This window comes from Oryzias melastigma, linkage group LG4 (assembly GCF_002922805.2).
Source record: "Oryzias melastigma strain HK-1 linkage group LG4, ASM292280v2, whole genome shotgun sequence".
NCBI lineage: Eukaryota > Metazoa > Chordata > Actinopteri > Beloniformes > Adrianichthyidae > Oryzias > Oryzias melastigma.
This window is the reverse complement of record NC_050515.1, coordinates 25,795,933-25,822,330: the sequence shown is the minus strand read 5'-3', so window position 1 is coordinate 25,822,330 and position 26,398 is coordinate 25,795,933. Positions and strand designations below refer to the sequence as shown.

At 38.7% G+C, this 26,398-nt stretch overlaps 2 protein-coding genes across 3 annotated transcripts; one reads left to right on the top strand and one right to left on the bottom strand.

Annotated features, from left to right (window-relative positions):
- The first annotated feature begins 21 nt into the window (after positions 1 to 21).
- si:ch211-129c21.1 (uncharacterized protein LOC563087 homolog) lies at positions 22 to 17,957 on the top strand. Of its 2 annotated transcripts, none has more exons than XM_024278084.2 (14): positions 22 to 194; positions 4,871 to 5,341; positions 5,576 to 5,718; positions 8,367 to 8,429; positions 8,776 to 8,874; positions 11,809 to 11,908; positions 12,178 to 12,291; positions 12,410 to 12,561; positions 12,647 to 12,819; positions 12,973 to 13,129; positions 13,218 to 13,440; positions 14,389 to 14,504; positions 15,654 to 15,873; positions 16,532 to 17,957. In XM_024278084.2, the coding sequence occupies exons 2-14, from the start codon at positions 5,233 to 5,235 to the stop codon at positions 17,287 to 17,289; spliced, it is 2,427 nt and encodes an 808-aa protein (XP_024133852.1). In that variant the 5' UTR covers positions 22 to 194; positions 4,871 to 5,232; the 3' UTR covers positions 17,290 to 17,957. The 2 variants fall into 2 exon arrangements, with proteins under 2 accessions (XP_024133852.1, XP_024133853.1); XM_024278085.2 differs by having other exon boundaries at positions 4,850 to 5,341.
- Positions 17,958 to 19,319: 1,362 nt separating this feature from the next.
- On the bottom strand, positions 19,320 to 26,002 carry scamp4 (secretory carrier membrane protein 4). The gene is made up of 7 exons (XM_024278086.2): positions 25,754 to 26,002; positions 25,272 to 25,298; positions 24,834 to 24,962; positions 24,544 to 24,700; positions 22,816 to 22,917; positions 20,583 to 20,700; positions 19,320 to 20,474 (listed from the first exon to the last, which is right to left on the bottom strand). Exons 2-7 carry the CDS (start codon positions 25,276 to 25,278, stop codon positions 20,286 to 20,288), a joined length of 702 nt encoding a protein of 233 aa, XP_024133854.1. The 5' UTR covers positions 25,279 to 25,298; positions 25,754 to 26,002; the 3' UTR covers positions 19,320 to 20,285.
- Positions 26,003 to 26,398: the final 396 nt, after the last annotated feature.

The window sequence follows — 26,398 nt, the reverse complement described above, 5'->3', positions numbered from 1 at the left end:
CTGATTGGCTGTGAAGTGAAGTGTTGTTTTGTTTGTAAGGAAAAGGTACGGCCCGGGGTCACGTGACAGGGCAGTGCCTGCCGCCGAGCTCTCCTCCGGGGGCCAAACCGCGGAGTGAAAGCCTGCAGGTGGAGCGGAGGAATACTTAGATCAGCGCGAGCGGAGCTGAGGCTGAGCGGTCGTGTGGAGTCCCGGTAAGTCGGAATCAGAGCGCACACTTTTACTTTACGCGTGTGCGTAAAGTGGTCTTTTTTTGGCTTGTGCGCATTGGACAGAGGTGCAGAGACAGCACGCTGCAAATTGCCGGACTTATTTAAAGATTATGGGATAAAGTAATCTAATAATAGCCGCAAGGAGCTGGACTAAGCAGTAGTAGGATGCCTGGAAACGCGATCTGGTTTCAAACTTCAGCCGTCATGAGGACTGCTGTCAGTCGTCTGGATGTGTGGGTGGACCTCACCCAAACTGTTTGAACCGAGTCCATTTGTTGCAACATTAATTTACTGCCCTGGAGCTCATAAAAGTCTTTATTTGTCTGTTTTCTCTTAAAAGTTAATGGCTAGAAAGCAAAAAGAACGAGAATTTCCCTTTTGCGCGCACAAATTTGTGCTGATTGAAGCACATCTGTGCGTCTGGGGCCACAGGTGTGGACACACCGCAGGGTTCGTGTCTGCAGCTCAGACAGCTGGAGCTCCTCAGATGTGACACTGACATGTTGTGGTCAAAGCTCGCCCACTCAGAAGAAAAAGTGAGTTTTCAAGCTCTGAAAAGTCTGAAGAGTGATGGAGGAAGCATTTATCATAAGATCTGAGCTCGTGCAGCATCATGACACTTTTAAATTGAGTTAGTAGCATCTTTTTTTATGAATTTTTAGTGCTGATGTTTGTAATCTTAGAGCAGCTCAGTTAAATGGAAAAAAAAGTTCATCAACAGTTTTTTTCCTCTTCCTGCTGTTGTCCTGCTGAGACTTGCCTGACAGTAGGTTAGACTTTTCTCATTAATGACAAATTGTCAGGAGAGGAGTACCCAAAGAAACAGGTTGTTGGACTCATTTGTTGTCTGGTGACTTAAACGCTGCGTGTCCCAGCAGGCTTGAACATGTCACACCTCTCCCATGAACACCAAAATCAAAGCTTTTCTTTAGCTGTCATTTAGTTGGCAGTCTGATGTTGAATAACCAGGTCCGTGCCAGGCTGTATTTTCCAGTAAACTTTTCACAACGGACTCTGTGACATAGAGAGGTGTCAGAGGTGAACACCCTCCCCACGGCAGGTTTCCTGTTTAGTTCCACGAGATGGAATACTGTAAGAGAGCCAGCACGCCAGCTGGTGGGCTGCGGCGTCGGCCTGCCAGCCGTGCCGCCGAGTGACGGGCAGGAAGACGAAGATCCAGCCAGAGCTGCAGATCAGTTAGTCAGCTGAGCTGGTAAATCAGTTACAGCCTCACCCACGGCACCCAAACACACAAAGATGTCAGTTTCTGAAGGTCGAGCCTGTTACACTGCAGCTCTTTCTTCTATCTAACAGCTTTTCTTGTGCTGTTGTGGTTCAGGGGCATAACAACAATGTGATAGTCTGTGCAGGCTTTAGATAAAGCCTCATGGACCTTTACATGGCCCCTGGTTGTTTTTCACTTTGTAGATATTGTAGAGGCTTCTGACCTGGCTATAAATACGCTCACAGTGGTAGAACGTACAGCTGCAGAGTCTCTTTAACTGCTGGTTCATCTGCAGTTCATGCTGTGTTGCTCGATAAGCCAAAAAACAAACAGAAAAACACCAACCGATTGTCTTTCCTGACAGTAACTCACAGTCGCCTCAAATGAGACGTGAGTTCTGAAAAGGAAATGCAACCTTTGTAAAAGCCCCCGTTATGCTCTCTGCTACAGAGAAGCTGTTGAGAGCGGCTGTGTGTTTAATGACAGCTCCCGCAGCAGGTTTGGCTGGCTGTACTGGAGTCAAACATGATTCTCCCAAAAACAGATTTCAAACTTGTCTCACACAATTTCACTCTCAGTTTCGTGCTACTGAAATTTCCTTCAAGAGAGTTGGAGTTTAAGCACCCACAAGAGAAGCAAACATTCTTGTTTCAGATAAGGAGCAACGCAGAGCTCCTGTACATTCATGAATCATTCACAGTGTAATGTAGGAGTGTTTGTTAAACAGGCAATACTTTAATAGTGTCTCACTAGGACTAATAAGGGTGTGGTGGTGGTAATCATATAACTGATATTAATAACTCCTAGTCGTATGCTCAGAGGTCTAAAGATGTTAATGCTTGTAAGCCCTTAAGTCTGTCAGAGACGCTGCAGAACTGTGGGCTAAGGGTCAGACAGTACTGGGGAGATCCTGCTTTGAAATTTACAAAAGTTCAACCAAAGGAAGAAGATCCTTCCAAACACACATAAAAAGGCTCAGATCTGGATGGGTTTATTTGTACTTGAGGACATTTTTCCTTATTTTTTTTTTTTTATTCAACCGATAGAAACAGAAAAAATAACCTTTTTTATATTTATGTTGTATTTTTACCCTTTTATAATATTTATACACGTCTAATTCTATTTTGTATTTTTGTTGTTAAATCCCTTAAATAGCCTTATTTCTTGTGGATTTTCAGAGATGCTTCTTAATGTGCAATATACCTGTCAAAAACATAAGTAAATTAGATTAACTAATTAATGTAAGGTCAAAAAAGGATGCTGACATTTCTCATTCAAATACAGCTCAATGTTTCATTTGAGATCAATTTCACTAAAGCCAGAGTAGTAAATAGGTGCTTATATTCTAAAAAACATAATATATTATAATTGTATGTATTGACCTGTATAAAATAAGAAAAAATGTAAATGCAACCCATATGTAAAAGTCTACTTGGTAATCTGTAGTTCCATTGAGTCAGTTGGACTCTACCTGATCTACTGAAAACTCCTAAATAAAACAAACCCCAAGGGTTAGGGTTGGGGTGGTGAGGGGCTGTAAGCTAGTGGAAGAGCGTGTAGACAAATGGATGATGGGAAATGGGAGTGGACTATCTCTGTGTTAATAGTTCCACCTATTACTCAGAGGGAAATGTCTAGTGAACTACTGCCCCTCTGCAGAAACTATGTCCTAAAAAACAACACATGATTTTTAATTTTGGCTAAAATCAACATAATCATAAATAAAAGATCACTGGGAACGATTTTGCAATCGATTAAAAAAATTACTTTTTAAGCTCACTAAAATATGTTATTTGTTATAAGGATTATAATGAAGCACTAGTTTTTTGTTTGTTTGTTTTTTGGCCTCCCACCTACAAATAAATCACTGTAACTTGCAAACTTTTTTTTTTTACATAAAAAGACATAACTTATAAATATAAATAACACTATATATTTTCAAAGAAAAACATTTTCCTTTGTTTAAAAAAATTAGAGGCAACTTCAGATAAATGTGTAATTTCTGCCTAAAGTGACACAGGACAGCAAATGCAACAGCACAAGTTTGCTGCAGCCTCAGAGGAAAACAGTTGTACTCTTTTATTGCACTAAAATACCTGAAAAGATCTAAAACAGGACAGGGATATTTAATTTGAGATCTTAGAATATAAAATGAAAGCCCACTGAGAAAGCAAAGATGATCTAGTAGCAGGTCATCAGACTGATAACGATCAGATTATCTGAAGAAGTTGAGGAATCCTGAAGGTTTTCGTGACCCACAGCGACATAGATGACCTCTTGCTCTGGTGCTTGTTGAAACAGGCCTTAAGAAGCCTCTGATATACGTACATGCTAATCCAAAATATGTTAATGTTATTAATATATTTACACATTTTGTAATTATTATCTTTATGTTCAATTTAATGTTTTTCTCATCGACGCTGCTGTAAGACTCCATGCTGCTCTTCAACCTGTTTCACACGTCATCTTGAGTAAACAGCGCAGAAGAAAAGATGGATGACTGCTGTGCTCGTGTCTGTTGTTGCAGCTAAGCTTATCTGTCTACGCTCTGTAAGCACTGATGTCAAAAACATTTAGCAGTTTTTGCATTCAACTGTGTTGCTGAACTTGCCAACAATAAAAGGCTGCAGGATGTGCATGCAACAGCTTGTCCTGTTCTGTCAACCAACAAGGTGAAAGCATGGCACTTGGATGTGAAACAACTGTCTCGAAAGTGACATTTTCAGGCAGACGTGGAAGAAGTGCCTCTTGATGAGTCGATCCTTCTTTTTCTCTCGACAGGAGAGGATGCTGCGGTGTTTCAAAGAAGGCTTCTCTGTAAATTTAGCTGTAGAATTTCCTCTGGGTGCTAAATCTAAAAAAAATAAAAAATAAAAGCTACAAACAGGTTTTGCGGCAGCTTCTGAGCTCACCGTGTCCCCAAAAAAGTTTCCCTCCCTCACTATGTGAGTGCGTTCTATAGTTTGTGTGTTGCGCTGAGATTAAGAACCCTGATGAATTTTGAATGAGCCCCCGCTGCTCAGCTAGTCACAACAGACACCAAAGAAGTGGTAACAATTCCTCTTGAGTCACCAAAGCGAGGAATGACCGTGACGGGAACGCGTGCCCAAACCTGAACTGATCCCCTCTGCTGCTCGAACCCCGCTGAGCCCAGAGGAAGCAGGCTCTTATCAGGGAGGAGGACAGGAAAATACTAGCGGAGTGGGGGAGGAAGAGGCAGTGGGGGTTGCTGGAAAACATGGCACGCCAGATTTAGTTTACTCTGCGAGATTCATTCTAATGACTTGTCAAAGTTGAAGTCGTACAAGGAGCTACTCTTGAATAGTAACTCAGAAAAAAAAAAGTTGTAAAAGGAACCAAAGCTCCCTTTTTGTTCACTTTTTACTGCTTTATGTCATTTGATTTTTCATAGATGTTCTCAAATCTTCCCCAGAACCATGAAAATGGTCTCCTGCATCTGCCATCGTCGCTAGCTGAGCAGCATGGCTCCTGCTTCTGCTTGCAGAGAGGACACCAACAGCTCATTAGAACTGCCCTGGAGGGTAACGCCAACATAGAAACTCAACAACTTCCAGCCAAACTGGATCTGTGTTTTACAAGTGGAACCTTCCCCCCTGAAGCAATCACCCGTGGACATCCTCTGTCCATAAACAGGATTCACATGTGCAGAACCACGAGATCGTGAGAGCCACATACAGACGGAGACATTGGACCATGTTTCTGCTCTGACTTATTGCTTTGGTGGCAGAGCTGGACTGTACAGCTCTCCCACTTCATAAACTGAAACTTTGAGCCATGTCTTTTCTGCCGACTCTCAGCATCGTCTGTAGATTGATTATTTGTGTTTGCTGTGGTGCATTGAATGACCACTACGGTGTCCCAAGAAACACCATCCTACATCCCAGTAAGTCACAAACTTTCTCCATCATTGCAAAAAAAAGCTACTAGTTAACATCAATGCATCATTGCATTTTTATGACTTTTATTTCCAGTGACAGAAAAAAACATAACAGCTAAAGTCTAAATTTGCATTTGCTGTTTTTGTTTGTGGGAGGATTTGGCTAACTGCACACAGTTACGGCTGGGAATGGTTTTGAGCTTGAGTGAGCGCAGCAGTAATGCAGATTTTCCTGGGCAGATGATCTGAAGGTGTTCAGAGAGGACAACATCTACAACTACACAACTATGCTGCTCAGAGATGACCTCGGTGTGGTGCTGCTCGGGGCAAGAGAGGCCATCTTTGCTTTGGATATCAACAACATTTCTACCAGAAAATCTGGGGTAAGCAACTTTCAGTAGTCCTATCATACAGTCAAGTCTTTTTAATATGTAGCTGTGAAGCCTGAGTTTTTTTTAACAATCTCATACTTTTTATTTACGATATTGTAACCTTGCATTTAAGATTAGCTGATTGCTGTGCCACGTTAGGCTAGAGATAGTAATAGTCCAATGTAAACTACAAGCTGGAAGAATAGCACTAAATATCAGACTCATATATGACAAAATGCACTAATTTATTCATAGATGTTTTACCACTTCTTGGCAGGAACATACTTACAGTCAGAAACATTGCATGACATTTATATAAACACAAATTAGCAAAGGCCTGAGTACGAAGCCTTGATGCACTCCTCTAATGCACTGGATTGCTCCGATATTGCTCGCCATTTTTGTTGAACCATTAATGTTATGTTGAGGTATAAGGGGATGTAAGCTAGTGGGAGAGAGCATAAACGAATGTATGGCTGGATGTGGGGTTGGGCTTGTGCCGTGCTAACCATGAATCAGAGGCAAATTTCTAATAAATGTCTGCCACTCTGCACAACGCAGGTTTTTTGATTTGGGCAAAAAGGGATAAAATCCAAATAAAAAGGCCACTGGGAACACTTTTAAAATAGTTCTAAGTATGGTGGGAATGGGACTTTAACATTATATCTCTTTACAATATTGTCTGTCAGACAAGTAGCTGTTTGCTAAAGCGCCATTTTACACTTCACTCTAAAAACTAAAGTAGGTTCCTCTCTAAAAAAATGTTTCAGTCTCATATCTTTTAAAGTTGATTCATCAACACAGTTTATTCTTGCATTTAGAAATAACAACCAAACTTATGTGAGCTTATCAAAGTGGTTATAGTCATCCACTGATATCATGCTGTGTTGGCAGGAACAAATATAACTGGGACTGCCCTTAACAAAAATAAGTATACTTCAAGTATATGTTTTGAAGTATTCTCAAGAAAAGTTTATTACTCAAAGTGTATGAAGCATACTTAAAACCTATATTGACAGTGTGCTAACAAGTATACTTCTTGGGACTAAATAGTCCCACTTTTACTTTTTAAAAATATATTTAGAAGTATACTCAAAGTAACCTTTCTGGTATAGTATTATTTAACTGGCAATGAACTTTAAATTTACTCTAAGTTTATGAAAGTACACTTTGAAGTATATCTAATGTAGCTTTTAAGGTTTGCTTTAAGTTTGCAAGTAATGCACTTCTACTGATAGTGTATTCAAATACATTTTTAATATACTGGAAATATTCTAAGAATACATGTACTCTGCTTTTAATGTTGTGTAAGAACATATTTATGGATAGTGACAAATATAGGCAACATTTAGTTAGACTTTTAATATATTTCTAATTATTAAGTTATATTATATGGATATAATTATAATTATATTAAGTTTTATCTCTAATAAGTACCTAAAAAGTAAACTAAAAGTATACTATCTTCAGTTTTGTTTTTAAAAAAGTATACTCAAAGCAAACTTGTTCTTTCCCTTTTGCTTAATATATATATATATATATATGGATGTATGTATATGCTGTAGTAATCAACAAAAATGTCATTTCCATATTGTTTTTTTTTCTTTTTTTTAAGTGTCACTGCCTCCAGTGTCAAAAAGTTCTTGTTTGCTATCATGTTTTTCTATCGATTGTTGCTATGGCCATGTAAGGCATTTGCATAAAACCTGTCATGTCCAAAGTAAGTGAATAGCTGTTTCAGCACTCTTTTAATCACAATCACCAAACATGGCTGAAGCTGAGTGTTTTAAATGAGAAAAGAGAGAGAAAAAAAAGATGGCAGTAAGAATATACCTTTGGGGAAAAAAGTTTGATCAATAAAAGTAACCAAATCAAAGTTTCTATTTCTGTCAAATCTATGGAAAACATATTTTATCCATCTTAAAAAGAAAATTGGAACATTTCCCAAAATATATATCTATATTGGTAACAAAAAAGAACAAATTCTGTTACATGTTTATTTTGCTTTTAAAAGTAGAACATTTTAATAACCTGTAACTAAGCTTAATCATGGAAACAATAATTGTTGTGTTTTATTATCAAACAGCCTATTTTATCTCACATCCTTCATTTTAACCTCTTCAAACATCCATCCATCCATTTTCTTGACCGCTTTGTCCCTTTCGGGGTCGCGGGGGTGCCGGAGCCTATCCCGGCTACTGAAGGGCGAAGGCGGGGTACACCCTGGACAGGTCGCCAGTCTGTCGCAGGGCCTCAGTCACACACACATCCATTCTCACAGACACACCTAGGGGCAATTTAGAGTCACCAATTAACCTATGAAGCATGTTTTTGGACGGTGGGAGGAAGCCGGAGTCCCCGGTGAAAACCCACGCATGCACGGGGAGAACATGCAAACTCCACACAGAAAGGTCCCAGCCGGGATTCAAACCGGGGCCTTCTCGCTGTGAGGCGAGAGCGCTAACCACTGCTCCACCGTTTTCAATATTTTACAGAGTATGCGAACGTAGAGGCAGATTAACCCGTTTTCCAGAATCGATGTGTTTTTCTCTTGACTTTGTTTTTAAAGTAAAGTCATGATAGCGTTAACAGACTGCTTATGCATGGCTGCAACATCATTTCTGTGTTTATGAATGGTTCTTGTAAATGTCTTCCTGCAGGTATACTGGCCTGTGACTGAGGAGAAGCAGAGGGAGTGTACCTACAAGGGTAAACAAGCTGAGGTTTGTGTAATCCATAACCAAAGCTCCTCAAAGGATTCTGTTAACTCCAAAAACGCTTTCTTTGCCAGACCCTACATGTATTTATCTCAGTAAATAATTCAACTGGAAAAATTTATATATTTTTCTCATTTTTCCATGGCTTTATGGCGATCCCTTTGAAGGGAAAAGCTGCATAGTAGATGTTCAAATAAAGGCATGAGAAGAAAAAGCATCCTTGACCTTTTGGCTCACAGCTCAGCATTTGGCAGTGTGTGCTGTCATTGTATGTGTGTGGTGTGTTGGTGTTTTTGTGACTGAGCTAACACAACTCTGACCTTGGCGTTCTCTCTGCTGGATCACATTGCAGGTGGAATGCCGTAACTACATTCGAACCCTCCACATCATAAATGACACTACAGTTTACGTTTGTGGCACATATGCTTTTAGTCCAATCTGTGATTATTTGGTGAGTATATCAATTTATTTTTACTTTGTAACCTTAATATAAACAAAACAGTTATTTTCATTTAAAAAAACAAAATTGGTTTTGCTTACCGTTCAAATGTTTGGGGTCACTTCAAAATGTTCTTATTTTTGAAAGCAAAGCACTATTTCTCCAAATGTCTGGATTTTGGTGTGTTATCTACATAGGTAACTAGAGGCCCATTTCCATCAGCTATCACTCAGTGTTCCAATGGTACAATCAATGTGTTTGCTCATTGTGTCAGAAGACTAACAGATGATTAAAAAACCTTTGTGTAACCATGTTAGGACAGCTGAAAACAGTTTAGATTGTTAGAAAAGCTATAAAACCGACCTTCCTTTAACTAGGTCAAGTATTTGGAGCATCACATTTGTGAGATCGATTAAACGCTCAAAATGGCCAGAAAAAGATAACTTTCTTGTGAAACTCCACAATCTATTATCGATCTTAGAAATGAAGGCTATTCCATGTGAGAAATTGCAAAGAAACTGAAGATTTCCTTCAGCGGTGTGTACTACTGTCTTTAGAGAACAGCACAAACAGGCTCTAACCAGAGAGTTGGGAACCAATTGGGTTTTATTCTGTTCCGGTGCCAAACTGGTTCTTTTGTTTCGGTTTTGGTCCCTCTGCTGTGCTTATTTTGGTTCTTCATTATGAAAATAATGCCTACCTCTTACCAAATCCAAAGCAAAACAGCGACAAACAGACGCAGACTCCACAGGGAGCCTAAAATTTTTTCTTTCTCTTTTTTTTACTCTTTTAAGTTAGAGCGACATGTCCGTTTACAAACACATCAAAGTAAAAATGTTGTGTACAGTAATCCCCCCTATTCACAGGGGTTAGGGACCACTGACCTCCACGAATCTGCAAATACGAAGAGCCCGTCCCCGTCTCACCCCTGCAATCGAAGAACGACTGTAACCAATCATATATCATACGTAAAAAATTTATTAAAGAACATTGGAGTATTTCTCAACATAAAGACGTTGTCTTTCCACATGGGCAAGTTTTGTTTACGTCGGAGAGTGAGGCATTCAGGAAGTAGTTTGATTTTAGCGTTTTGGTAGTACATGCTCGCCCTGTTATTGGTCTTATATGAGCCCGCCCACTATCGCAGGAAAGGCAAAAGGATTGGCTAGAAATTCAATGTACTGAACAGAGTAGAAGGGATTGACATGACCTAAAACAAATAGACTTCACAGAAACTAAGCACCAAAATGAGGAACTGAATGCAGCAGCTTTCGGTTCTGGTTGGACTACATAGGTCGTAACGGTTCCTACTTAGAACTGAAGTTCCGTGCCCAACCCAACCGGTTGCACAACTGAGCAAGTATATAAGTACATTGGAGTCTCCAGTTTAAGAAATAGACACATAATAGGTCCTCAACTGGTACCTGCAAAACACAAGTGTCAACATCTACAGTGAAGAGGTGACTTCAGGTTGGAGGCTTTGAGGGCAGCATGGCAAAGAAAAGTCCATATTTAAGACTGACTGACAATGGAAAAACAATAATATGGCCTAAATAACACACACATTAGACAGATGAAGATTGGAAAAAAATGTTATAGACAGACTAATTGAAGTTTGAGGTGTTTGGAACACACAAAAGAACATTTGTGAAATATAGAACAACTGAAAAGATCTGTCAAGGAAGTTGGGTTTAACATGATTGTCTGTGGTTGCATCGGTGCTGGTAATTTGGGAGATTTGTTCAGAGTAAAAGAGAAGACTGTCACTCCATTTCTAACCATGTCACTGTCTTGACTATATTTTATAGCCATTGCACAACTTATTTGGTAAATAAAAGTATGACTTTTAATGGAAAACACAAAATTGTCTGAGTGAACCCAAACTTTTGAACCGTAGTGTATAAATAAATATACAATTGATTATTATCATTTGCTATTTATTTAAAAAGCTACTTTTTTAAACTTTATTACAGTCCAAGTCAGACTAACAGTTCTTTGAAAACATGTAATTTATCAGCAAAACAGGTGACTTAATTTAGATAATTAATTTTTAAAAAACACACGAAATCTGTCACCTTACCTGCCTTTGTTACCCGAGTTAAATGTTTAAATATTCATGAGGCAGAGACGTCATGATGCACTTGCGCCACATTTCTGTCTGAATTTTTACCACGTTATAGAATCTCTCCCCTCTGTTAAGTATTTGTTAAGGTATGGTCTAAAACTATTAATTACATAAAACTGTGAGGTACTTTCACTTATAATGTGTTTCAATTTTAGTTTTCTGTGGAACAAACTTTCATACAACTTGAAATGCAAGTTTGTCAACTTTAACTGTTTGTAGCTTAAAGCAACTTTCTTTTGTCAGAACAGGCAATTGACTTATATTATTCTTCTTTTGAGCAACAAAAAAAACAACATTACAGTACATTATATAAAACACATCCAGTAAGAGATGTATAGAGCTAAATCTTCAAACAACATTTTAAAAAAGATATATTTCTAGCACTTCTGGCAGTTCTTCAAAAGAATTTAAACAGCATCTAGATGTGTGGATGCTTTTTGGAGTGATTAACATTGCTTGTAGATTAGAAGACTGCAGGAAAGTGATGCAAAAAAAGAAGAAAACAAGTTAGAGCTCCATAAAGGTGGAGAAAACTCTGTTGGTCTTGCTCCACAGAGTAAGAGTGCATCCTTATCACACCAATTGTGGGTAATTTAGCTGACACAGGAGATTCACCATAGCGCAGTGGAATAAACAGCAGCCTGACTACAGCTGCATCATGCATGTATCATGTATCACAGCCTATGACTAATAGAAGGCCTAGAAGTCCTGGACTTTACATACAACTGAGTCTATAATCTGGTCCTTTTTAAGCTTTACATGAATTACTGACTACAGTTTCTACTTAATTAATTTTCTGTTGCCCTCCTTAAATCCCACAGACATTTGCTAATGGGCAGCTTTTGCTGAAAGGAAAGCAGGAGGAGGGAAAGGGGAAGTGTCCTTTTGATCCCTTTCAGAGATACTCCTCCCTCATGGTCGGTGAGTGTCTGGTTTTGTTGCCAAAGAGAACAAAAGCAGAAAACCGCTGAATGTTCGCTGAGAGTTAGCTGTGTGGACATTTTAGTATGTTCCAAATGCACTACAGAGATCACCTTATAAACTTCACCTGCTCCATCAATACAGGAGTAAAAGTAGTCAACCAATCTTGCTTAGTCCATTAGTAAGCATATAAAAGCTTTATTGTTTTAGCTAAATCCGAATAATGGATTTCGAGGAATGTTTACTCCTTTATTGTTCCTCCCCGACAGGAAATGACCTGTATTCTGCTACATCCATCAACTTCTTGGGCTCTGAGCCTGTGATTCTTCGTAGCTCCGGCTTAGTAGCTCTTCGTAGTGACTTTAAAAAAATCTGGCTCAATGGTGAGTTTTTCTTGGCAAAAATTGACATTTCTAAAAATCATGCAGCTCAGAATTCCACACTTTTTTTCATGCTTGATGTATTTATTTATTGTGTTTTTCCTTTTTTTTTTTACTTTAGAGCCAAACTTTGTTTTCATGGACATTGTTGGCGAGAGTGTTGACAGTCCTGATGGGGATGACGACAAAGTGTATTTGTTCTTTAGTGAGAACGCTGTGGAATACGACTTCTACACTAAAGTCAAAGTGTCACGGGTGGCTCGTGTCTGTAAGGTATGACTTCTAAAAAGCACATTTAAAGCATCGTATGTGGGGTTTTGGGAAACGTGTGTTCATTTTTCGTGTGTTTTGAGTGTAGGGAGACATGGGCGGCCAGCGGACGCTGCAGAGGAAATGGACGTCGTTCCTGAAAGCTCGTCTGGATTGTTCTCTCCCTGAACCCAGCCTGCCCCTTATTGTCCAGGACGTCTTCCTGATGAAGCACAATGACTGGAGAAAAGGTGTCTTCTATGGTATCTTCACACCACAGTCGTAAGTGTTTACTATTAGATCCTGTGGTTATGTCTCAACATGAGCATCAGCATTTATTGATAAAGGGAATAATGCGTCTGGAGCTTTTTAAAATAAGATTTTTGCCTTTCTTTGGGTTTGCTTAACTGTAAATATGTGTTGCTATGGTTCCAGAGGCCTGTCCCAGGTGTCTGCAGTGTGTGCGTACAGCATTTCTGATATTAGAAACATTTTCAATGGGGGAAAGTTCAAGACCCGCGTTGCTGTGGAATCATCCCAGGACAAGTATGTGATGTACAGCGGGGAGGTGCCAGTCCCGAGACCAGGAGCGGTGGGTTTACAGAGTTTGTCGTCAACAAAGCTAAAGATGAGATGCTCTAAAAGTGCATCAAAATCTAAACTGTCTCCGCACATTTCAGTGCATCAATGATGTGGCACGTAAAATGGGGGTGAATGAATCGCGGCAGCTTCCAGACAAAACCCTCCAGTTTGTCAGGGACCGGCCCCTGATGGACGACGCCGTCAGTCCGGTGACGGGTAGGCCTCTTCTGCTCAAGAGCGGACCTTTGCTGACTCGGATTGTGGTGGACAGCGTGACTGCACTGAACCAACAGAAGTATCACGTCATGTTCATCGGCACTGGTAAAAGGCTTTAATACTAAAGTTAAGCATTGCTAAACACAGATTTTTGTCTGAGTCATATGCACACATATGGGTGCTGGAGGTTTTTGGGTTGTCCGAGCTTGTGGAGGATCGTAGGTAGGTGCAGCAACATCTTAATGGGATTTCAGGTGTGTCTTCCAGTTACCTTGAGACCCATGCAGAAACCATAAAAATGTAATGCACCGTCATGTTTTGTGAAGTATATGTGAGGATAGTGGAAGTTACACACACTTGTGATGAATGGGTAACACAGCCCTTACGCCACACTCTAGTAATCAGTGAGCTGCATGTACTGGCTCCTCACTGACAGCGCGCAAATGCTCCATGCATGGGGTGTGAAGGTGATAGAATACCCACACAAACTACACTCTCATTTCATCATTTCTAACAGTCAAGCTGAATTCACGTATGGCACAAAAGTTGTGCAAGGAGCACACACTTCTCGCTTGACCAGCACTAACTCGGTTAGTGTGCAGTTTTACAGGGTTAAAGACATTTTAAAAATCCACAAAATCACCTACTTCACCCTTTTTTACTCTTATGAGTTGTTTAAGCGTATGCAGCAACCAGCATACCAGTAGAATAAGTGTGCATGAACATTTATTGCTCTAGGGACTCACAGAGTGGTCTATGACTTTGATATTTCACGTAGACCATTTGCGTGCCCCGTAGAGATTTGGCTATTTTCACCCACAGACAACCTGTAAGGGCAGTTGTGACTAAAGCGTTAAACATAGAAAAAAAACTTTATGTGCTACACTGGAAGCACTTCAACTGAATAAACCTGTTGCTAAACTATAACTGGCACATCAACTATTCAAATTGAAACTTTGTACTTTGGTGTCAAAACATTTAACACACTTGATGGTGGGTATGTGTGTGCTTTGTAGTTCTTACTTTGTGCCTTCTTTTTGGTCTTCCCATCAGAGAATGGATTTATCCAGAAAGCTGTCAACTACGCTGGGGAAATGTTCATCATTGAGGAGATTCAAGTGGTCGACAGCCCTGAGCCGATCGGCATCCTGCGCCTCTCATCTAGCAAGGTATTCAGCAAATAAATATCAGGGGCCCCAGGGCATTTGAGCTTCAAAACCTTACCACAAAGTGTATACAAATGCTTGTACATCTTTGAATATTAGCAAGCAGGCAATTGAGCCTTACATGTAGTGTACCCAGTTTGACCTTATTGTAGGCTAGTAATCTACTGTATAGCAAATCCAACTGGTACAAAAATGTAGGCTGGTGACGTCTGGGCTATTACAGTAGGATATATTTTGGATCCTGAAGTGTTAAGGATGTTTTGGAGCATTTTCTGCATGATCCTCCTCTCTCTCTGTTGTTGTTGTATGATAGAGTTTATTGCTCTGGAAGTGGATTTATTGACAAATCTGTGTTTATTCAATCAAAATCAAAAATAGTCCAACAGTAAGACAATTTAAACTTCAATGCAGATCAACAATCTTTAAAGACTTTATAGGTATAAATAAATGAATGTTATTTGTGTATGTACAAATATTTGTGCATATATGCAAGAGTACTAATGTATTAGCGCGTATACATGTGTATATAGTACGGATGGGTATTTATGTACATATGGACTCTCTGCCTTCGTTGTCCCAAAGTGAGTTGGAAGATTGCAGTAAACTTAATTTAGGTTAGATAAAGAGGGTGGGATTAAAGAAGTTTTTTTTTTTTTTAATTCTTCCCACCCCTTTTTGAACAGTATTCTGTTGTTTTTGGCTGTTCTTTTGTTCTCTGTTATGACAGTTTCTAATGTTCTAAATAGTGTTTAAAATAAACTGAAACTGAATAGTCAAAGCTAAAGCCTTAGTTTACATATTTAGTCACTGATGCCCAAAGGTAATGTAATTTACCGGTAATCGTTCTTGCTCCATTTGCAGCAAAGTTTCATTATTCACTGGACGCATTTCAGGAACATCAAACATGTATCAGCAGGATTTGCCCAAAGAGGGTGTTCAGAGTCTGCATGGGAAGTTTTTATTTGAATTTTCATGGAAAATGGTTTTGTTGGAACTAAAGAGATCTATTTACCTGCAGCAGCTAGACTCTGTATCAGTTGGTAAAAGTCACCCACATTTTTGATCCCTTCAGTCATTATTGGGTGTGTGTCTGATTTAAATTGAAGTCTAATCACTAGTCTAATTATTTTTGTTGTTGTTATTTGATCACAGGGCCACCTGTATGCAGGCTCGGACAGCAGTGTCATCCAGATGCCAGTCAGTAACTGCAGACGCTACAAGAATTGTGTGGACTGCGTCCTTTCCAGGGATCCTTACTGTGCCTGGGACACCTCCTCTGAGCAGTGTTCCTCGGTACGGAGCTTGTCCACCTCCTCCAAGAATACAGTGCAGAGTCTGGAGGAGGGAGACGTGTCGGAATGTCCTGCACCAGGTGGGATCATTTGCTTTTTCTTGTGAAATCCATATAGCCTTAGTCACAACTGGCCTTACGGAGTAAGAGTGGGTGAAAAAAAATGGACAAACGGGAAATCCACACAAAATATTAAAGTTGTAGGCCGCTTGGTGATTCTGCAAAGGGAAAACGTTCGTGAACTTTTTTTTCTATGGGCATGCTGCGGGTAACAGGTTGTAGTGACCACTTATACAACATGCGACGGGGAAAGTAAGGTGAAGTAGATGAGATGCAGGCACGTCGTACAAATTTTTTGCTTTTTCAAGGGTTGCTCGAGGGCAGTGGCGGGCCGTGCATGATGTGTGATCCCTCTCATGACAAAGGTGGACGAAGGTGGAGAGGTTTTTATAACTGCCACGGACACCAGTGAAGATAAAAGATCCTTGGGAAAAAAAAGTTCAGCGATCTGTCTTGTGGGGTCCAGATGACCCCACTTTTAATCTAAACATGCCTACGATAGCACAAGGGTTATGATGCTACTGCTTATCTCTGTGACCCTTCATGTGCCAGAATAACCCAAAAACCCCCAGCACTTACCCTCCACACGGGTGCATGTGACTAAGGCTTCACTAAAAAGTAGGTTTTGATCAAATCAAAGTAGATCTTTGTGTGATTAATCTTTTGTTTGGTTTTGAAGATCCATTGGAAGCCGTGGACTTTCACCTAGTTCCTGGAAACAACCTCCAGCTGCCTTGCAGGCTTCACTCCAACCTGGCACAGGCCCACTGGCAATTTTCTGACCAAACACTTGAGGCCAACAACAAATACTACATCTACAGCGAAGGCCTCCTCATCCTGAACGCGTCTGAATCGGACGCCGGCCTGTACAGTTGTGACTCCGTAGAGCAGATCAGCAGCAGAACCTTCAGCCGGACCATGGCTCTTTACAACGTACAGCTTCCCCCTGCCCCACCTGCCCCCCCAGTGGTTGTCATTTCCACTCCAGGGACCACACTGGCAAAATATTCAGACCACACTCACACACAGACTCACACTCTGACAACAAAAGCAAAGGAACCTATGCCGAGCCCGTTATTACCTGAGAACCTAACGGCCAATAGCAAAGTAAGCCACCTGAAGGTGTCTGTTGCTCTGCTGTCCTTGCTTTGCCTCTGCCTTTTGGGGGTGATATTTTGGTTCTGGGGTCGAAAACACTTGAAGTGTCTGAAGTTTGTGCAAACCCTCGGTGACAGGGAGGGGCGAAAGCTGTCGGCGGAGAATATAAACGGCCAGAACAGAACTTCTGAGACAAAACTCCTGGAGCCTGAGTCAGGAGCCGTCATTGCCAACAATAATCACTCTCATGTGGACTTCAGAGTGAATGAGGACAACCACTTGGTCAATATTACAGCCTTGGAAGGTTTGGGATATATACACGACGAGTCGGAGATTTGACCACGGAGGCACAGGTTGAGAGGGTTCAAAAGGTTCTTACTGTCGACCCAATCATGAGATCTGTTTTATATTACCTAAAATTTCCACTTACTGGAGCTCATGTTCTTTGTGAGAACAACAAAGTGAGCTTTATTATAAAAACTGATTTGTAAATCTCTTTGTTTACAGCTTTTGGTTCAATATAATGTGTTTTGACTATTTATTTTTATTTTTTTACATCTTGTAAAGAAAAAACAAGCTAAGAATCAACAGGGCATTCACACCTTTGAAAAAGGTGACTGTTTCAGTCCAAAAGATATTCTGTCAGAGTTTAACTGTCAATGATTTAACTGTGCTGTTGTATTTCCTGATAGTTGTCGATACCTCTGATATACTGCACAGATGTGATTACACTCCAATAATACCATCTATCAGTTGTATAAAAAACTGCTCTTCTCAAATGTTATCTGGGGTTAACTTGTAAGCAGGGCACTTTTAGGCAAGGTACATTGGTTTGTTTTAAACATGTTTCCTGTGATCTTTTTTCCCCCTTTCTTAAAAAAGGTTCATTTGAATGTAGATTATTTGGGGAATGTACATTTTAGTGAATTAGCTGAGAGACTCGGCACATCTACAACTTTTGGAAAACACTAACTTTTTATAATAAAGAAATTATTGTTTTTTTTAAATAAGTGTTAGAATTATCATTTGGATCCACTTCACAAGAGTTTTAAAATGCTGTGGGTTTGGGACTTTTTTTAGATGTCTGACTAATAATGTGGTTTCTAAGGTTAGATTCATTAATCTCTTTTTCGTTTTGGTTTAATAAAAGGATGGTGTGGATGTGGTGCAGAGGTAGAGCGGTCGACTTCTGGTTGGAAGATTGCAGGTTCAGTTCCTGCCCGCGTGTCAGTGTGCAAAACACTGAACCCCACATTGCTCCTGGTGGTTAAAGGTTGGTGCCAATGATTGGCAGCGGAGCCGCCATCAGTCTGTGAATGGAACTGTGACTGTAAAGCACTTTGGACCTGCAAGAAAGGTAGTAAAACATAGGGCTGAGTTGATACATTTGATTAATCGATCTGAATGATCTAAACTTAATAGATCAATAATCGATCCATAAATGTAGAGATCAATTAATTTCTTGTTTGAAAGAAATTAATAGCAAAATCCAGAAAATCTGTATTTGACTTTTTTTCTTTACCTTTCCATCAACAATACCTTTGCTCTGGCATTCATTTGTATCATTAAAACAACAAAGTAAAAAAAATAATAATTCTTATGAGTGTCACCTGTAAATGTCAGCTGACATTTACAAATGTCCCAAACCCTGAAACAGTCAAGAAGCTGAATTATTTGTATAAAGTAACTTTTTTAGTGCTAAATTAGGTCAATACACTTTAATATTGCTTCAAAATGAAAAAAGATTGTATAGGAATATTTTTTTCTACCGTTTCCAGTTGTTCAGTGCCTAAAGTAAAAGATCAATCAAGTATTTAAATTCAAATCAATTTTAACCCACATTTAAATGGTGTATACTTGTATAGCGCTTTTCTTTCTTGAAGGCCTGAAGCGCTTTACAGTCCCCTTCGCTCATGCATCAGATTGTTGGTGCCTCCGCTGCCACACACAGGCGGCAACCTTTAACCGCCAGAGGCAATGTGAGGTTCAGTATCTTCCTCAGGACACTTCAACATCATAATTGTACCTGCAATCTTCTGATCTGAGGTCGACCGCCACAAGCGGGTCCAAGTCTGGGTCTACAAACACAGGGTTGTGTCAGGAAGGGCTCCGGCGTACAATCAATGAATGCTGGTATGCTGTGGCGACCACTGAGGGGATGTGCTGAAAACTAAACAGCTTTTAACTAAGTCACATTATTTTTATGTAGTTTATTACAGATGACTGACCTTTATTATTTAGGCTATATTAGGGTGTTATAAAGCAAAAAGACAAAGATCCTAATAGGACATTTTCTAATTGGACATAGGAAACAACACAGAAATCTATTCGTTTTCTTCCTTTCAATCATATATCACTTAACACACAGATGATGTGAACAACAATGTTTATTGAAATCTTGCAATAGTATTTAAATGTCACATTAGTGTTGGTTTGTGTCAATGGTAAAATGACAGACAAATGTGATATTAAATTTGGCAGTCAGCCACAGAAGACACTTTAGTAACAATAGGTAATGCACACTTATTTTCTCTTAGTTAGAGTTTAAACTTCATACAAGCTTTGACAGGCGAGTCATGCCCCACATAAAAAACCCTACATGCAGAGATAGTAACAACACTAAGAGCAGTCGATGGGATTTCTCAGACTGCTCAAAGCCAAACAAAGAAGCTCCAGAAAAACAAAAAAATAGGAGAATAAAGCACTAAAGCACACAGCCTACTTTGGGTGTGACCTTCTCCAGTATCAAAATAGAAAGAGGTGTGTTTTGGCACATCAGTAAAATAAAGAATAGTTGCTTCACTGAAGCATATATCGGATTTCACTAAAAAAAAACAAAAAAAGCTGCATTTGTTAAGGCAAGACATTTTTCCCATGCATAATGTGTGGGTCGTATTAAAACATATAGGTGAATATCAAAAATAAAGCTGGAATAGAAGCAAACAGCTGCACCATACAGAAACCATGCAGCATGGAGGTGATTTTATACAAAAAAATTCATGACCACACCAAGAATTCAGATCTTTGAGTTCCATAAGGCACATGCTCTATACACACCTATGTAATGGTTCACTCTCCTATTTGAAAATCCAATTATTATCCAAAAAACTTCCTAAATAAATCAGTTCTTCAACCAGAGAACTGTACTCATCCATTCTTATAAACTTTTTGTAAACAAAGTTGAAATGGAATGGCATTTTTTTTCTAATGAACTCTGGAAGAGAACCTACTATAACTGCTTTAGTTCTCTTATTTAAGACACACCCATCACTGCTTCTTCAAGCACAGTGTAAATGGCTGATCACCCGTCGCCATCTAGGGGTGATTCTCAGCCATTACCAGTTGCTGTTGTCAGGGTAACTTGGTACAGAAGCGGGGTACTCGGGCAAACTGGGGCCTTGTGCTGTGTGAGCAACAGCATTGAGTCCAGCTTCCCTCACCGGAGCGTTTTTCCACAGACCAGTGCTCCACTCTTCCTGAGCGCGCTCCAGGCTGCCGCCGCCACCCCGGTACAATCTGTGCACCTGCAGCATGAGACCACTCTGCTCGTTAAGTGTTCTTGAGATGCAATCAGACATGAGTGAGGAGTAAGGACGCACTCTAGCGTGAGTGCTTTTTCGTGTTTTACTAACCTTGATGAGAACCAATACCATTAAAAGAGTCACCAGAGTGAAGAGCAGAGCCGTGATAAGCATCACTATAGCGGAGCCCACATTGGTGCTGAAAAACATCACTGTGGCAATCCAGCCGCTTTGATGTGTCGGTGAGAGTGAAATGGAGGTGGTATGGGTTAGTGTATCAGACAGCACACTCAAGTGACTTTAACACAAACATTGTCAGACTTTTAAAATGACTCAAGCCAAGATGCAAAGGGAGAAACAGTCAGCTGACTAAATATGGCGCCTTCAAAGCCATACAGTCAGTGGGAGGGTTATTGCAAGCATGTGTTCAGTTAAGACACTCAATGCAGCTTTTAAAACGGGGAGAATCATCAGACTCTGCTGTAAAAGCATCAGGGTCAGAGCAAATTAATAAAATACAGACCCAGGGAAGGGTAAACAGTCTGCAAAAATACACAAACAAAAATAGATCCAAAAAACAAAAAGTAAAGACTCATATTTATAGAAATAAAGGTTTTTTAGACAACAGAACAACCTAATTACAATGGAAGCTATGTATTTTAGTAGTTGTTGTCAATCATTTAACACCTTTCAAAGATGAGATTTTGCAAACTGGCAGTTGTTTTTACTAAGGCTACCAAAAATGTAAAATATGTTAAATTTATGAGAATAAAGTTGCAAAATTATGAGAAAAATCTCATAATTTTACAAGTCAAAAATGTATGAGAAAAATTACATTATTATGAGAAAAAAAAGTTGTAAATTTATGAGAAAAATAGGAAAAGAATTACAAGAATAAAGTCGCAAACTTATGTGAAAAAAGTTGTAAGTTTATGAGAATAATGTTGTATATTTATAAAAAAAAGCTGTGATTTTAGGAGAATAAAGTCACAAAAATTATGAGAAAAAAGTCAAATCTACGAGAATAAGGATGTAAAATTAAATTAGGCACAAATTAAATATAATATTTTGACAATAATAAAGACAAAAATTTATGAGAAAAAAGTAATAAATTACACATACTTGTACATTTACAGGAATAATGTCAATTTTTATGACATAGAAGTCGTAATTTTAATGAGAAAAAAGTTCTAAATCTTTGAGAATACAGTTGTAAATTTATGAGGAAAAAAACAATAAAAATGTACGAGAGTAAAGCCGCAAAATTATGAAAAATAATTTTAATAAAATAAAGTTGTGAAATAATGAGAAAAAGGTGTAAGTTTACAAGAATAAAATTGCATAATTATGAAAAAAACAATCATAATTTCACAAGAATAAAGTTGGATAATTACGAACAAGTCATAATTTTACATGAATCGCCTCAAATTTATTAGACAATTGTTATAATTTAACTAAAATAAGCAAAAAAATTGGGAGATGTGCAGTTTAACGATGAAAAAGCCTTGCTTTTTCAAAAATATACTTGGCTGTGTAAACTTTCATCCACATTCCATGCTGACTAAATGTATCAATTCATTTTTATTACAGGAATCTATGTGCTCTATATTGCAGACGGCATAAACAATACATCTGCTGAAAATCTACTCCTTGTAAATCAAGAATCTTCTTCTAAAGAAGTCCAGTTTACTACAAATTCTGTTCAATGTCCTCATATTGACTCAAACTTTCTTATTTGTGAACAAATGCTGAATGACAGCCAATGCGCTCAACGTCTCTCATACATGACATTTTTGTGTTTATGTTTTCTTAGCTAACAGACTATTATTTTATACATGTAAGACTTAAATCTCATACATTTCTTATTTATAACTTATAAAATTAAATGAATTTATTATTGTGAAATATTAACTCTTTTACTCATAATTCTATGACTTTATCCTTGTAAAATACAGAAGTTTTTTATCATCATTTTAGAACTTTATTCCCTATTATTTTTTTATGTTTTGGTGGCCTTAATACTCTGTTGTATATTACTAACTATTTGTTGTTTTTATTAAGCAACAACAGCCCTTCAAGCATTTGAGATTTGCTCAAATAAAAAGCAATAATACATTTGTGTTTAGCATTAGCAGTGTTGACATGCATCGTCTCTTCATTCATTTTTTATGTTTATAATAAACAATAGTAGAATGATGGCACAACAAAGCAGGCATGGAAATGCTAACACAAGTGGAGCTTAACTGCAGGAAATTGCTCTGTAATTTACTAAATGTAAAAAAAAGGATTCTCTGATAAAAGTATGCATAGAAGTAAAAATTAAACTTATTTATTTTAAACTTACCATGTTCCCCAGCCAGAGATACCTAAAGTCTGAATAAGAGCCAACACACACTGGAGGAAAAAGATGAAGAAGAAGGCCATGAAGTTGAAGGAGCTATCAGCCCTGATCAGCACATAGAAACAGAGAGAACACAGAGGAATTACACCACAGAAGATCATGGATTTTCTTGCAGTGCTTCAGTCTTGGATTAACCAAGGTGTGTCAAAAGCAGAAAATCAGTTAGAGATGCCGTCTCAACACGATACATTTTTTAAGGCAATTTTTAAATAATTCAAATAATGATCACGTTAATGATCAAATTATAGATTTGTCTTGCAAAAAAATAAAAAATCAGTGCTTCCTCACAGCGGCGCCCTGCAGGAACGGGGCTTCAAATATCAAAATAATCTAGCTTTTACACTGACAAGGAAACGCCTCCACCCTGACCCAGAGGGAGTAAATCCGTCACAAATCATTAACCTCTCTACATCATTCTCTACAATGAAATACATGTTTATGTTCCTTGTTCAGAAGGACACAGAACCCTTGTAGAAACAAAAGAAGCGCAGAAAAAAAATTGTTAATGAATTAACACGTTTACACATTATCTTGTAGCACAAAGAAAAAAAATATGAACTTGTTTGCTTAATGATGTTGTTAAAACAATTCAAGAAAACAAACCGGTTCTGGGCAAACACATGATCTTAGGTTGTAACAGGATGTAGTGAACTTATCATATTGAACAGCCAACGCAATTACAAGCTTGAGAAGGTTAATCGATTATAATCACACTTTTTTACTTTTCTAGACTTTCTATGACTATTTTTCACACATTGTATACCAAGGTTATTTTGTTTAAGTGCCATCTGTTTACAGTAAACACGTAACTTTGACATTTCAGCTTTCTTAGCCAATTACAGTCATTTTACATGTTAACATCCCACTCCAATCACCTTTGGATTTATTGTCAAAGCATTTCCAGTTGTCTTTTAATTATGACTATGGCGTTTTTAGCCAAAATCTTTTTTTAAAAAGTGTCATTTTCAAGGACAATTTCTGCAGAGTGGCAGGAGTTCATTAGAAATTCACCTCTGAGTTGTGGGTGGAACAATTGCTGTGGCGTAAGCCCATTTCCACTTCCTATCACCCACCTACATGCTCTCCCACTAGTTCACAGCCCCTCATACCCCCAACCTAACATTACCGATGCAGCGATGGGATTGAAAATCCCGTTTATTGTGTTCTTAACATATTCTTGCAGCATTTTCCTCATGACGGAGGACATATGTTTCTGAGTATTTCTTTATTTAAATCTCATTGGATCAAGAGCAGATTTTAAAAAGCTTGGGTATGTGACGCAGCTACTGCCATGGGTGAGCCAAAACCTCCTTTCTCCACTCCATTTGGCTGCATCCACTTGCAAATAGATCTGTGCACGTCTTCATTTTCCTCATCGGAGTTGTCATCTATCTCAAAACTGTACAGGTGCATGGCTCTGATATTTGGGTTAGATTGGGTTTGTGAGGTGCTATAAGCTAGCAGGAGAGAATGTAAAAGTGCTGATGGGAAAATAGCCAACTGCGCACAATCCAGAAAATATAACTTATTTTGGCAAAAAACTACATAATCCTAATTTAAAGACCACTTGGAACAATTTTATAATAAAAAATAAATATAGATGGAGTGGGACTTTAAGTAAACAATCTAAAGTTCATCTTAAGCGATCTGTTTGACTGCATTAGAACCAACCTGAAAGCTTTGTAGAGAGGTCTGAACCAGCAGGTGTAACTACAGGGGCTGAAGAGGATGAGCCAAAGCAAGGAGAAGCCAAAGTTAGTGGCCCCTCCACCTCCTGCCCACCAAGCAATGCATGAAATCACGTTTAGAAAAAGCGTCCCTGAGTACACTGCAGATGGAGGAAAGGAATAGAGGAAAGACAAGACAGAAAAAGGAGAAGTGAGAAACTTTTTAACATGACAAAGGAAAAAAAACAGAGAGTAGTTCTAACAAAGTGACAAAAGATTTCCTTAATAACTTACTTATCCACAGCGTGAACACTCTGTGCACCAGTTGCTGGTACTGAGCAGGAATTTCTTCATCAATCTTCTGGTAGAAGCATGGTTTTATTCTTAGAAATTTAGGCAGGGGAGGAAAGTTATTTGCTCTTTCTGAAAAGGAATGCAAAGTTCCATCAGCACATTTGGGTCTTATCTTTTTCATTTACATATTTAATTAGGAAACGTTAACCCTTTAACACCTGAGGCACTGCCGGTGACCCTTAAACACAAAATCTTTAACATACTGTAACTTTTCAACCTGAAGGAGAAAACCTTCAAATCTGCTGGGGCTTGTGTTAAATATTTAAAATAATTACAGTAAATCAACGAACATAAATACTGAAGCTCTGGTGTTAAAGGGTTAAAGTAGGTCTAAAATCCACCACCAAAGATGCACAACTGATTATTTAAAATTCAAACCTGTCATTTTGAAATCCTGCGTCTTTCCTAAAAAATAATAGAAACAAGAAAAAAGCATAAAAATTATCACTATACATTCAAGCATAACTGGAGATTAAAAAAATAAATAGAATTGAAAGTGTATACTTGTTTTTGTGCATAGATTATGTTGCTGCACACCATACTAATAGTGGCCTTCAACGTGCACAGGAGTGACTTCAATTAACTACACACCGTTACGTTACTAAACACGCAAACTTCAGTGAAACTGGTACACGCTTTAAAATACACAAATATAACAATTTTCTATATGTTGGCTAATTTTTTATCTTTTACTTGTACCCTAGTATGTGCAGTACTTTACAGCTCGTAAAAATGAGTTAACCGTCTTTCTTTTTCTATCTTTGGTCATTTTTTAATTATCTGTTAGCATTTGTCGACAAAAATATTAACAGAAATAGTGGGAAAGACAGCATAAAATACAAAGAAAATACGTTATGTACCGCAAGAACTTCTTATCTCCTCTCGCTTCCGTCGACAACTTCAGAGATCCAGAAATCATTCAGGATGCGCTTTTTCGACCCCCCTTTCAAACGTTCTGCGGCTGCGCGTCACGGTTTGCCCTTTTGTAGTTCCCGACTTGCCCCCTTCCTCTTTTCTCAATGTGCCGGCGGGATGATCAGAACTACAAAGTCCAGGAGTTGTCTGGGCGGCAAACGGGAAACGCGTGACTGTAACATGACCCCAAATCCGCCCATAGTCAGATTCCACTCAGAGCCGTTACTGTCAAAAGTTTATTATGCTAACATCCACCATAAGACAGCGAACTTATTAGATAAAACAAGAGCAGGTTTTATGTATATCGTCTCAAAGAATGCAGTTATGACTACAAGACATTATTCTTTAAGAATATATTTATTAAACAACCTAAAAAAACTAGATCTTGACTGAAATAACTTTGTTTTTATTGTATTTCCAGTGTGACACAACACTGACAAGGACATTAAATCTTTAACTGATTTCCAGGCATTGGCTATAGTGTCTACTGCTATTATATTGCATATATTAAAGTTGTTGGTGAGAAATAAAAATCCCACAAGAACAGCTAAACACCCATTATTATAATTATAAAGTTAAAACTATAAAGC

Coding starts and splice junctions, on each gene's coding strand:
- si:ch211-129c21.1 (XM_024278084.2), top strand. CDS start 5,233: ATGTCTTTTCTGCCGACTCTCAGCATCGTCTGTAGATTGATTATTTGT. Junction 12,820..12,972: donor GGTATCTTCACACCACAGTC/GTAAGTGTTTAC, acceptor CTATGGTTCCAG/AGGCCTGTCCCAGGTGTCTG. Junction 15,874..16,531: donor GTCGGAATGTCCTGCACCAG/GTGGGATCATTT, acceptor TTGGTTTTGAAG/ATCCATTGGAAGCCGTGGAC.
- scamp4 (XM_024278086.2), bottom strand. Junction 22,918..24,543: donor CCTCTCTACAAAGCTTTCAG/GTTGGTTCTAAT, acceptor TGTGCTGATCAG/GGCTGATAGCTCCTTCAACT. Junction 20,475..20,582: donor TGGTATTGGTTCTCATCAAG/GTTAGTAAAACA, acceptor CTCATGCTGCAG/GTGCACAGATTGTACCGGGG.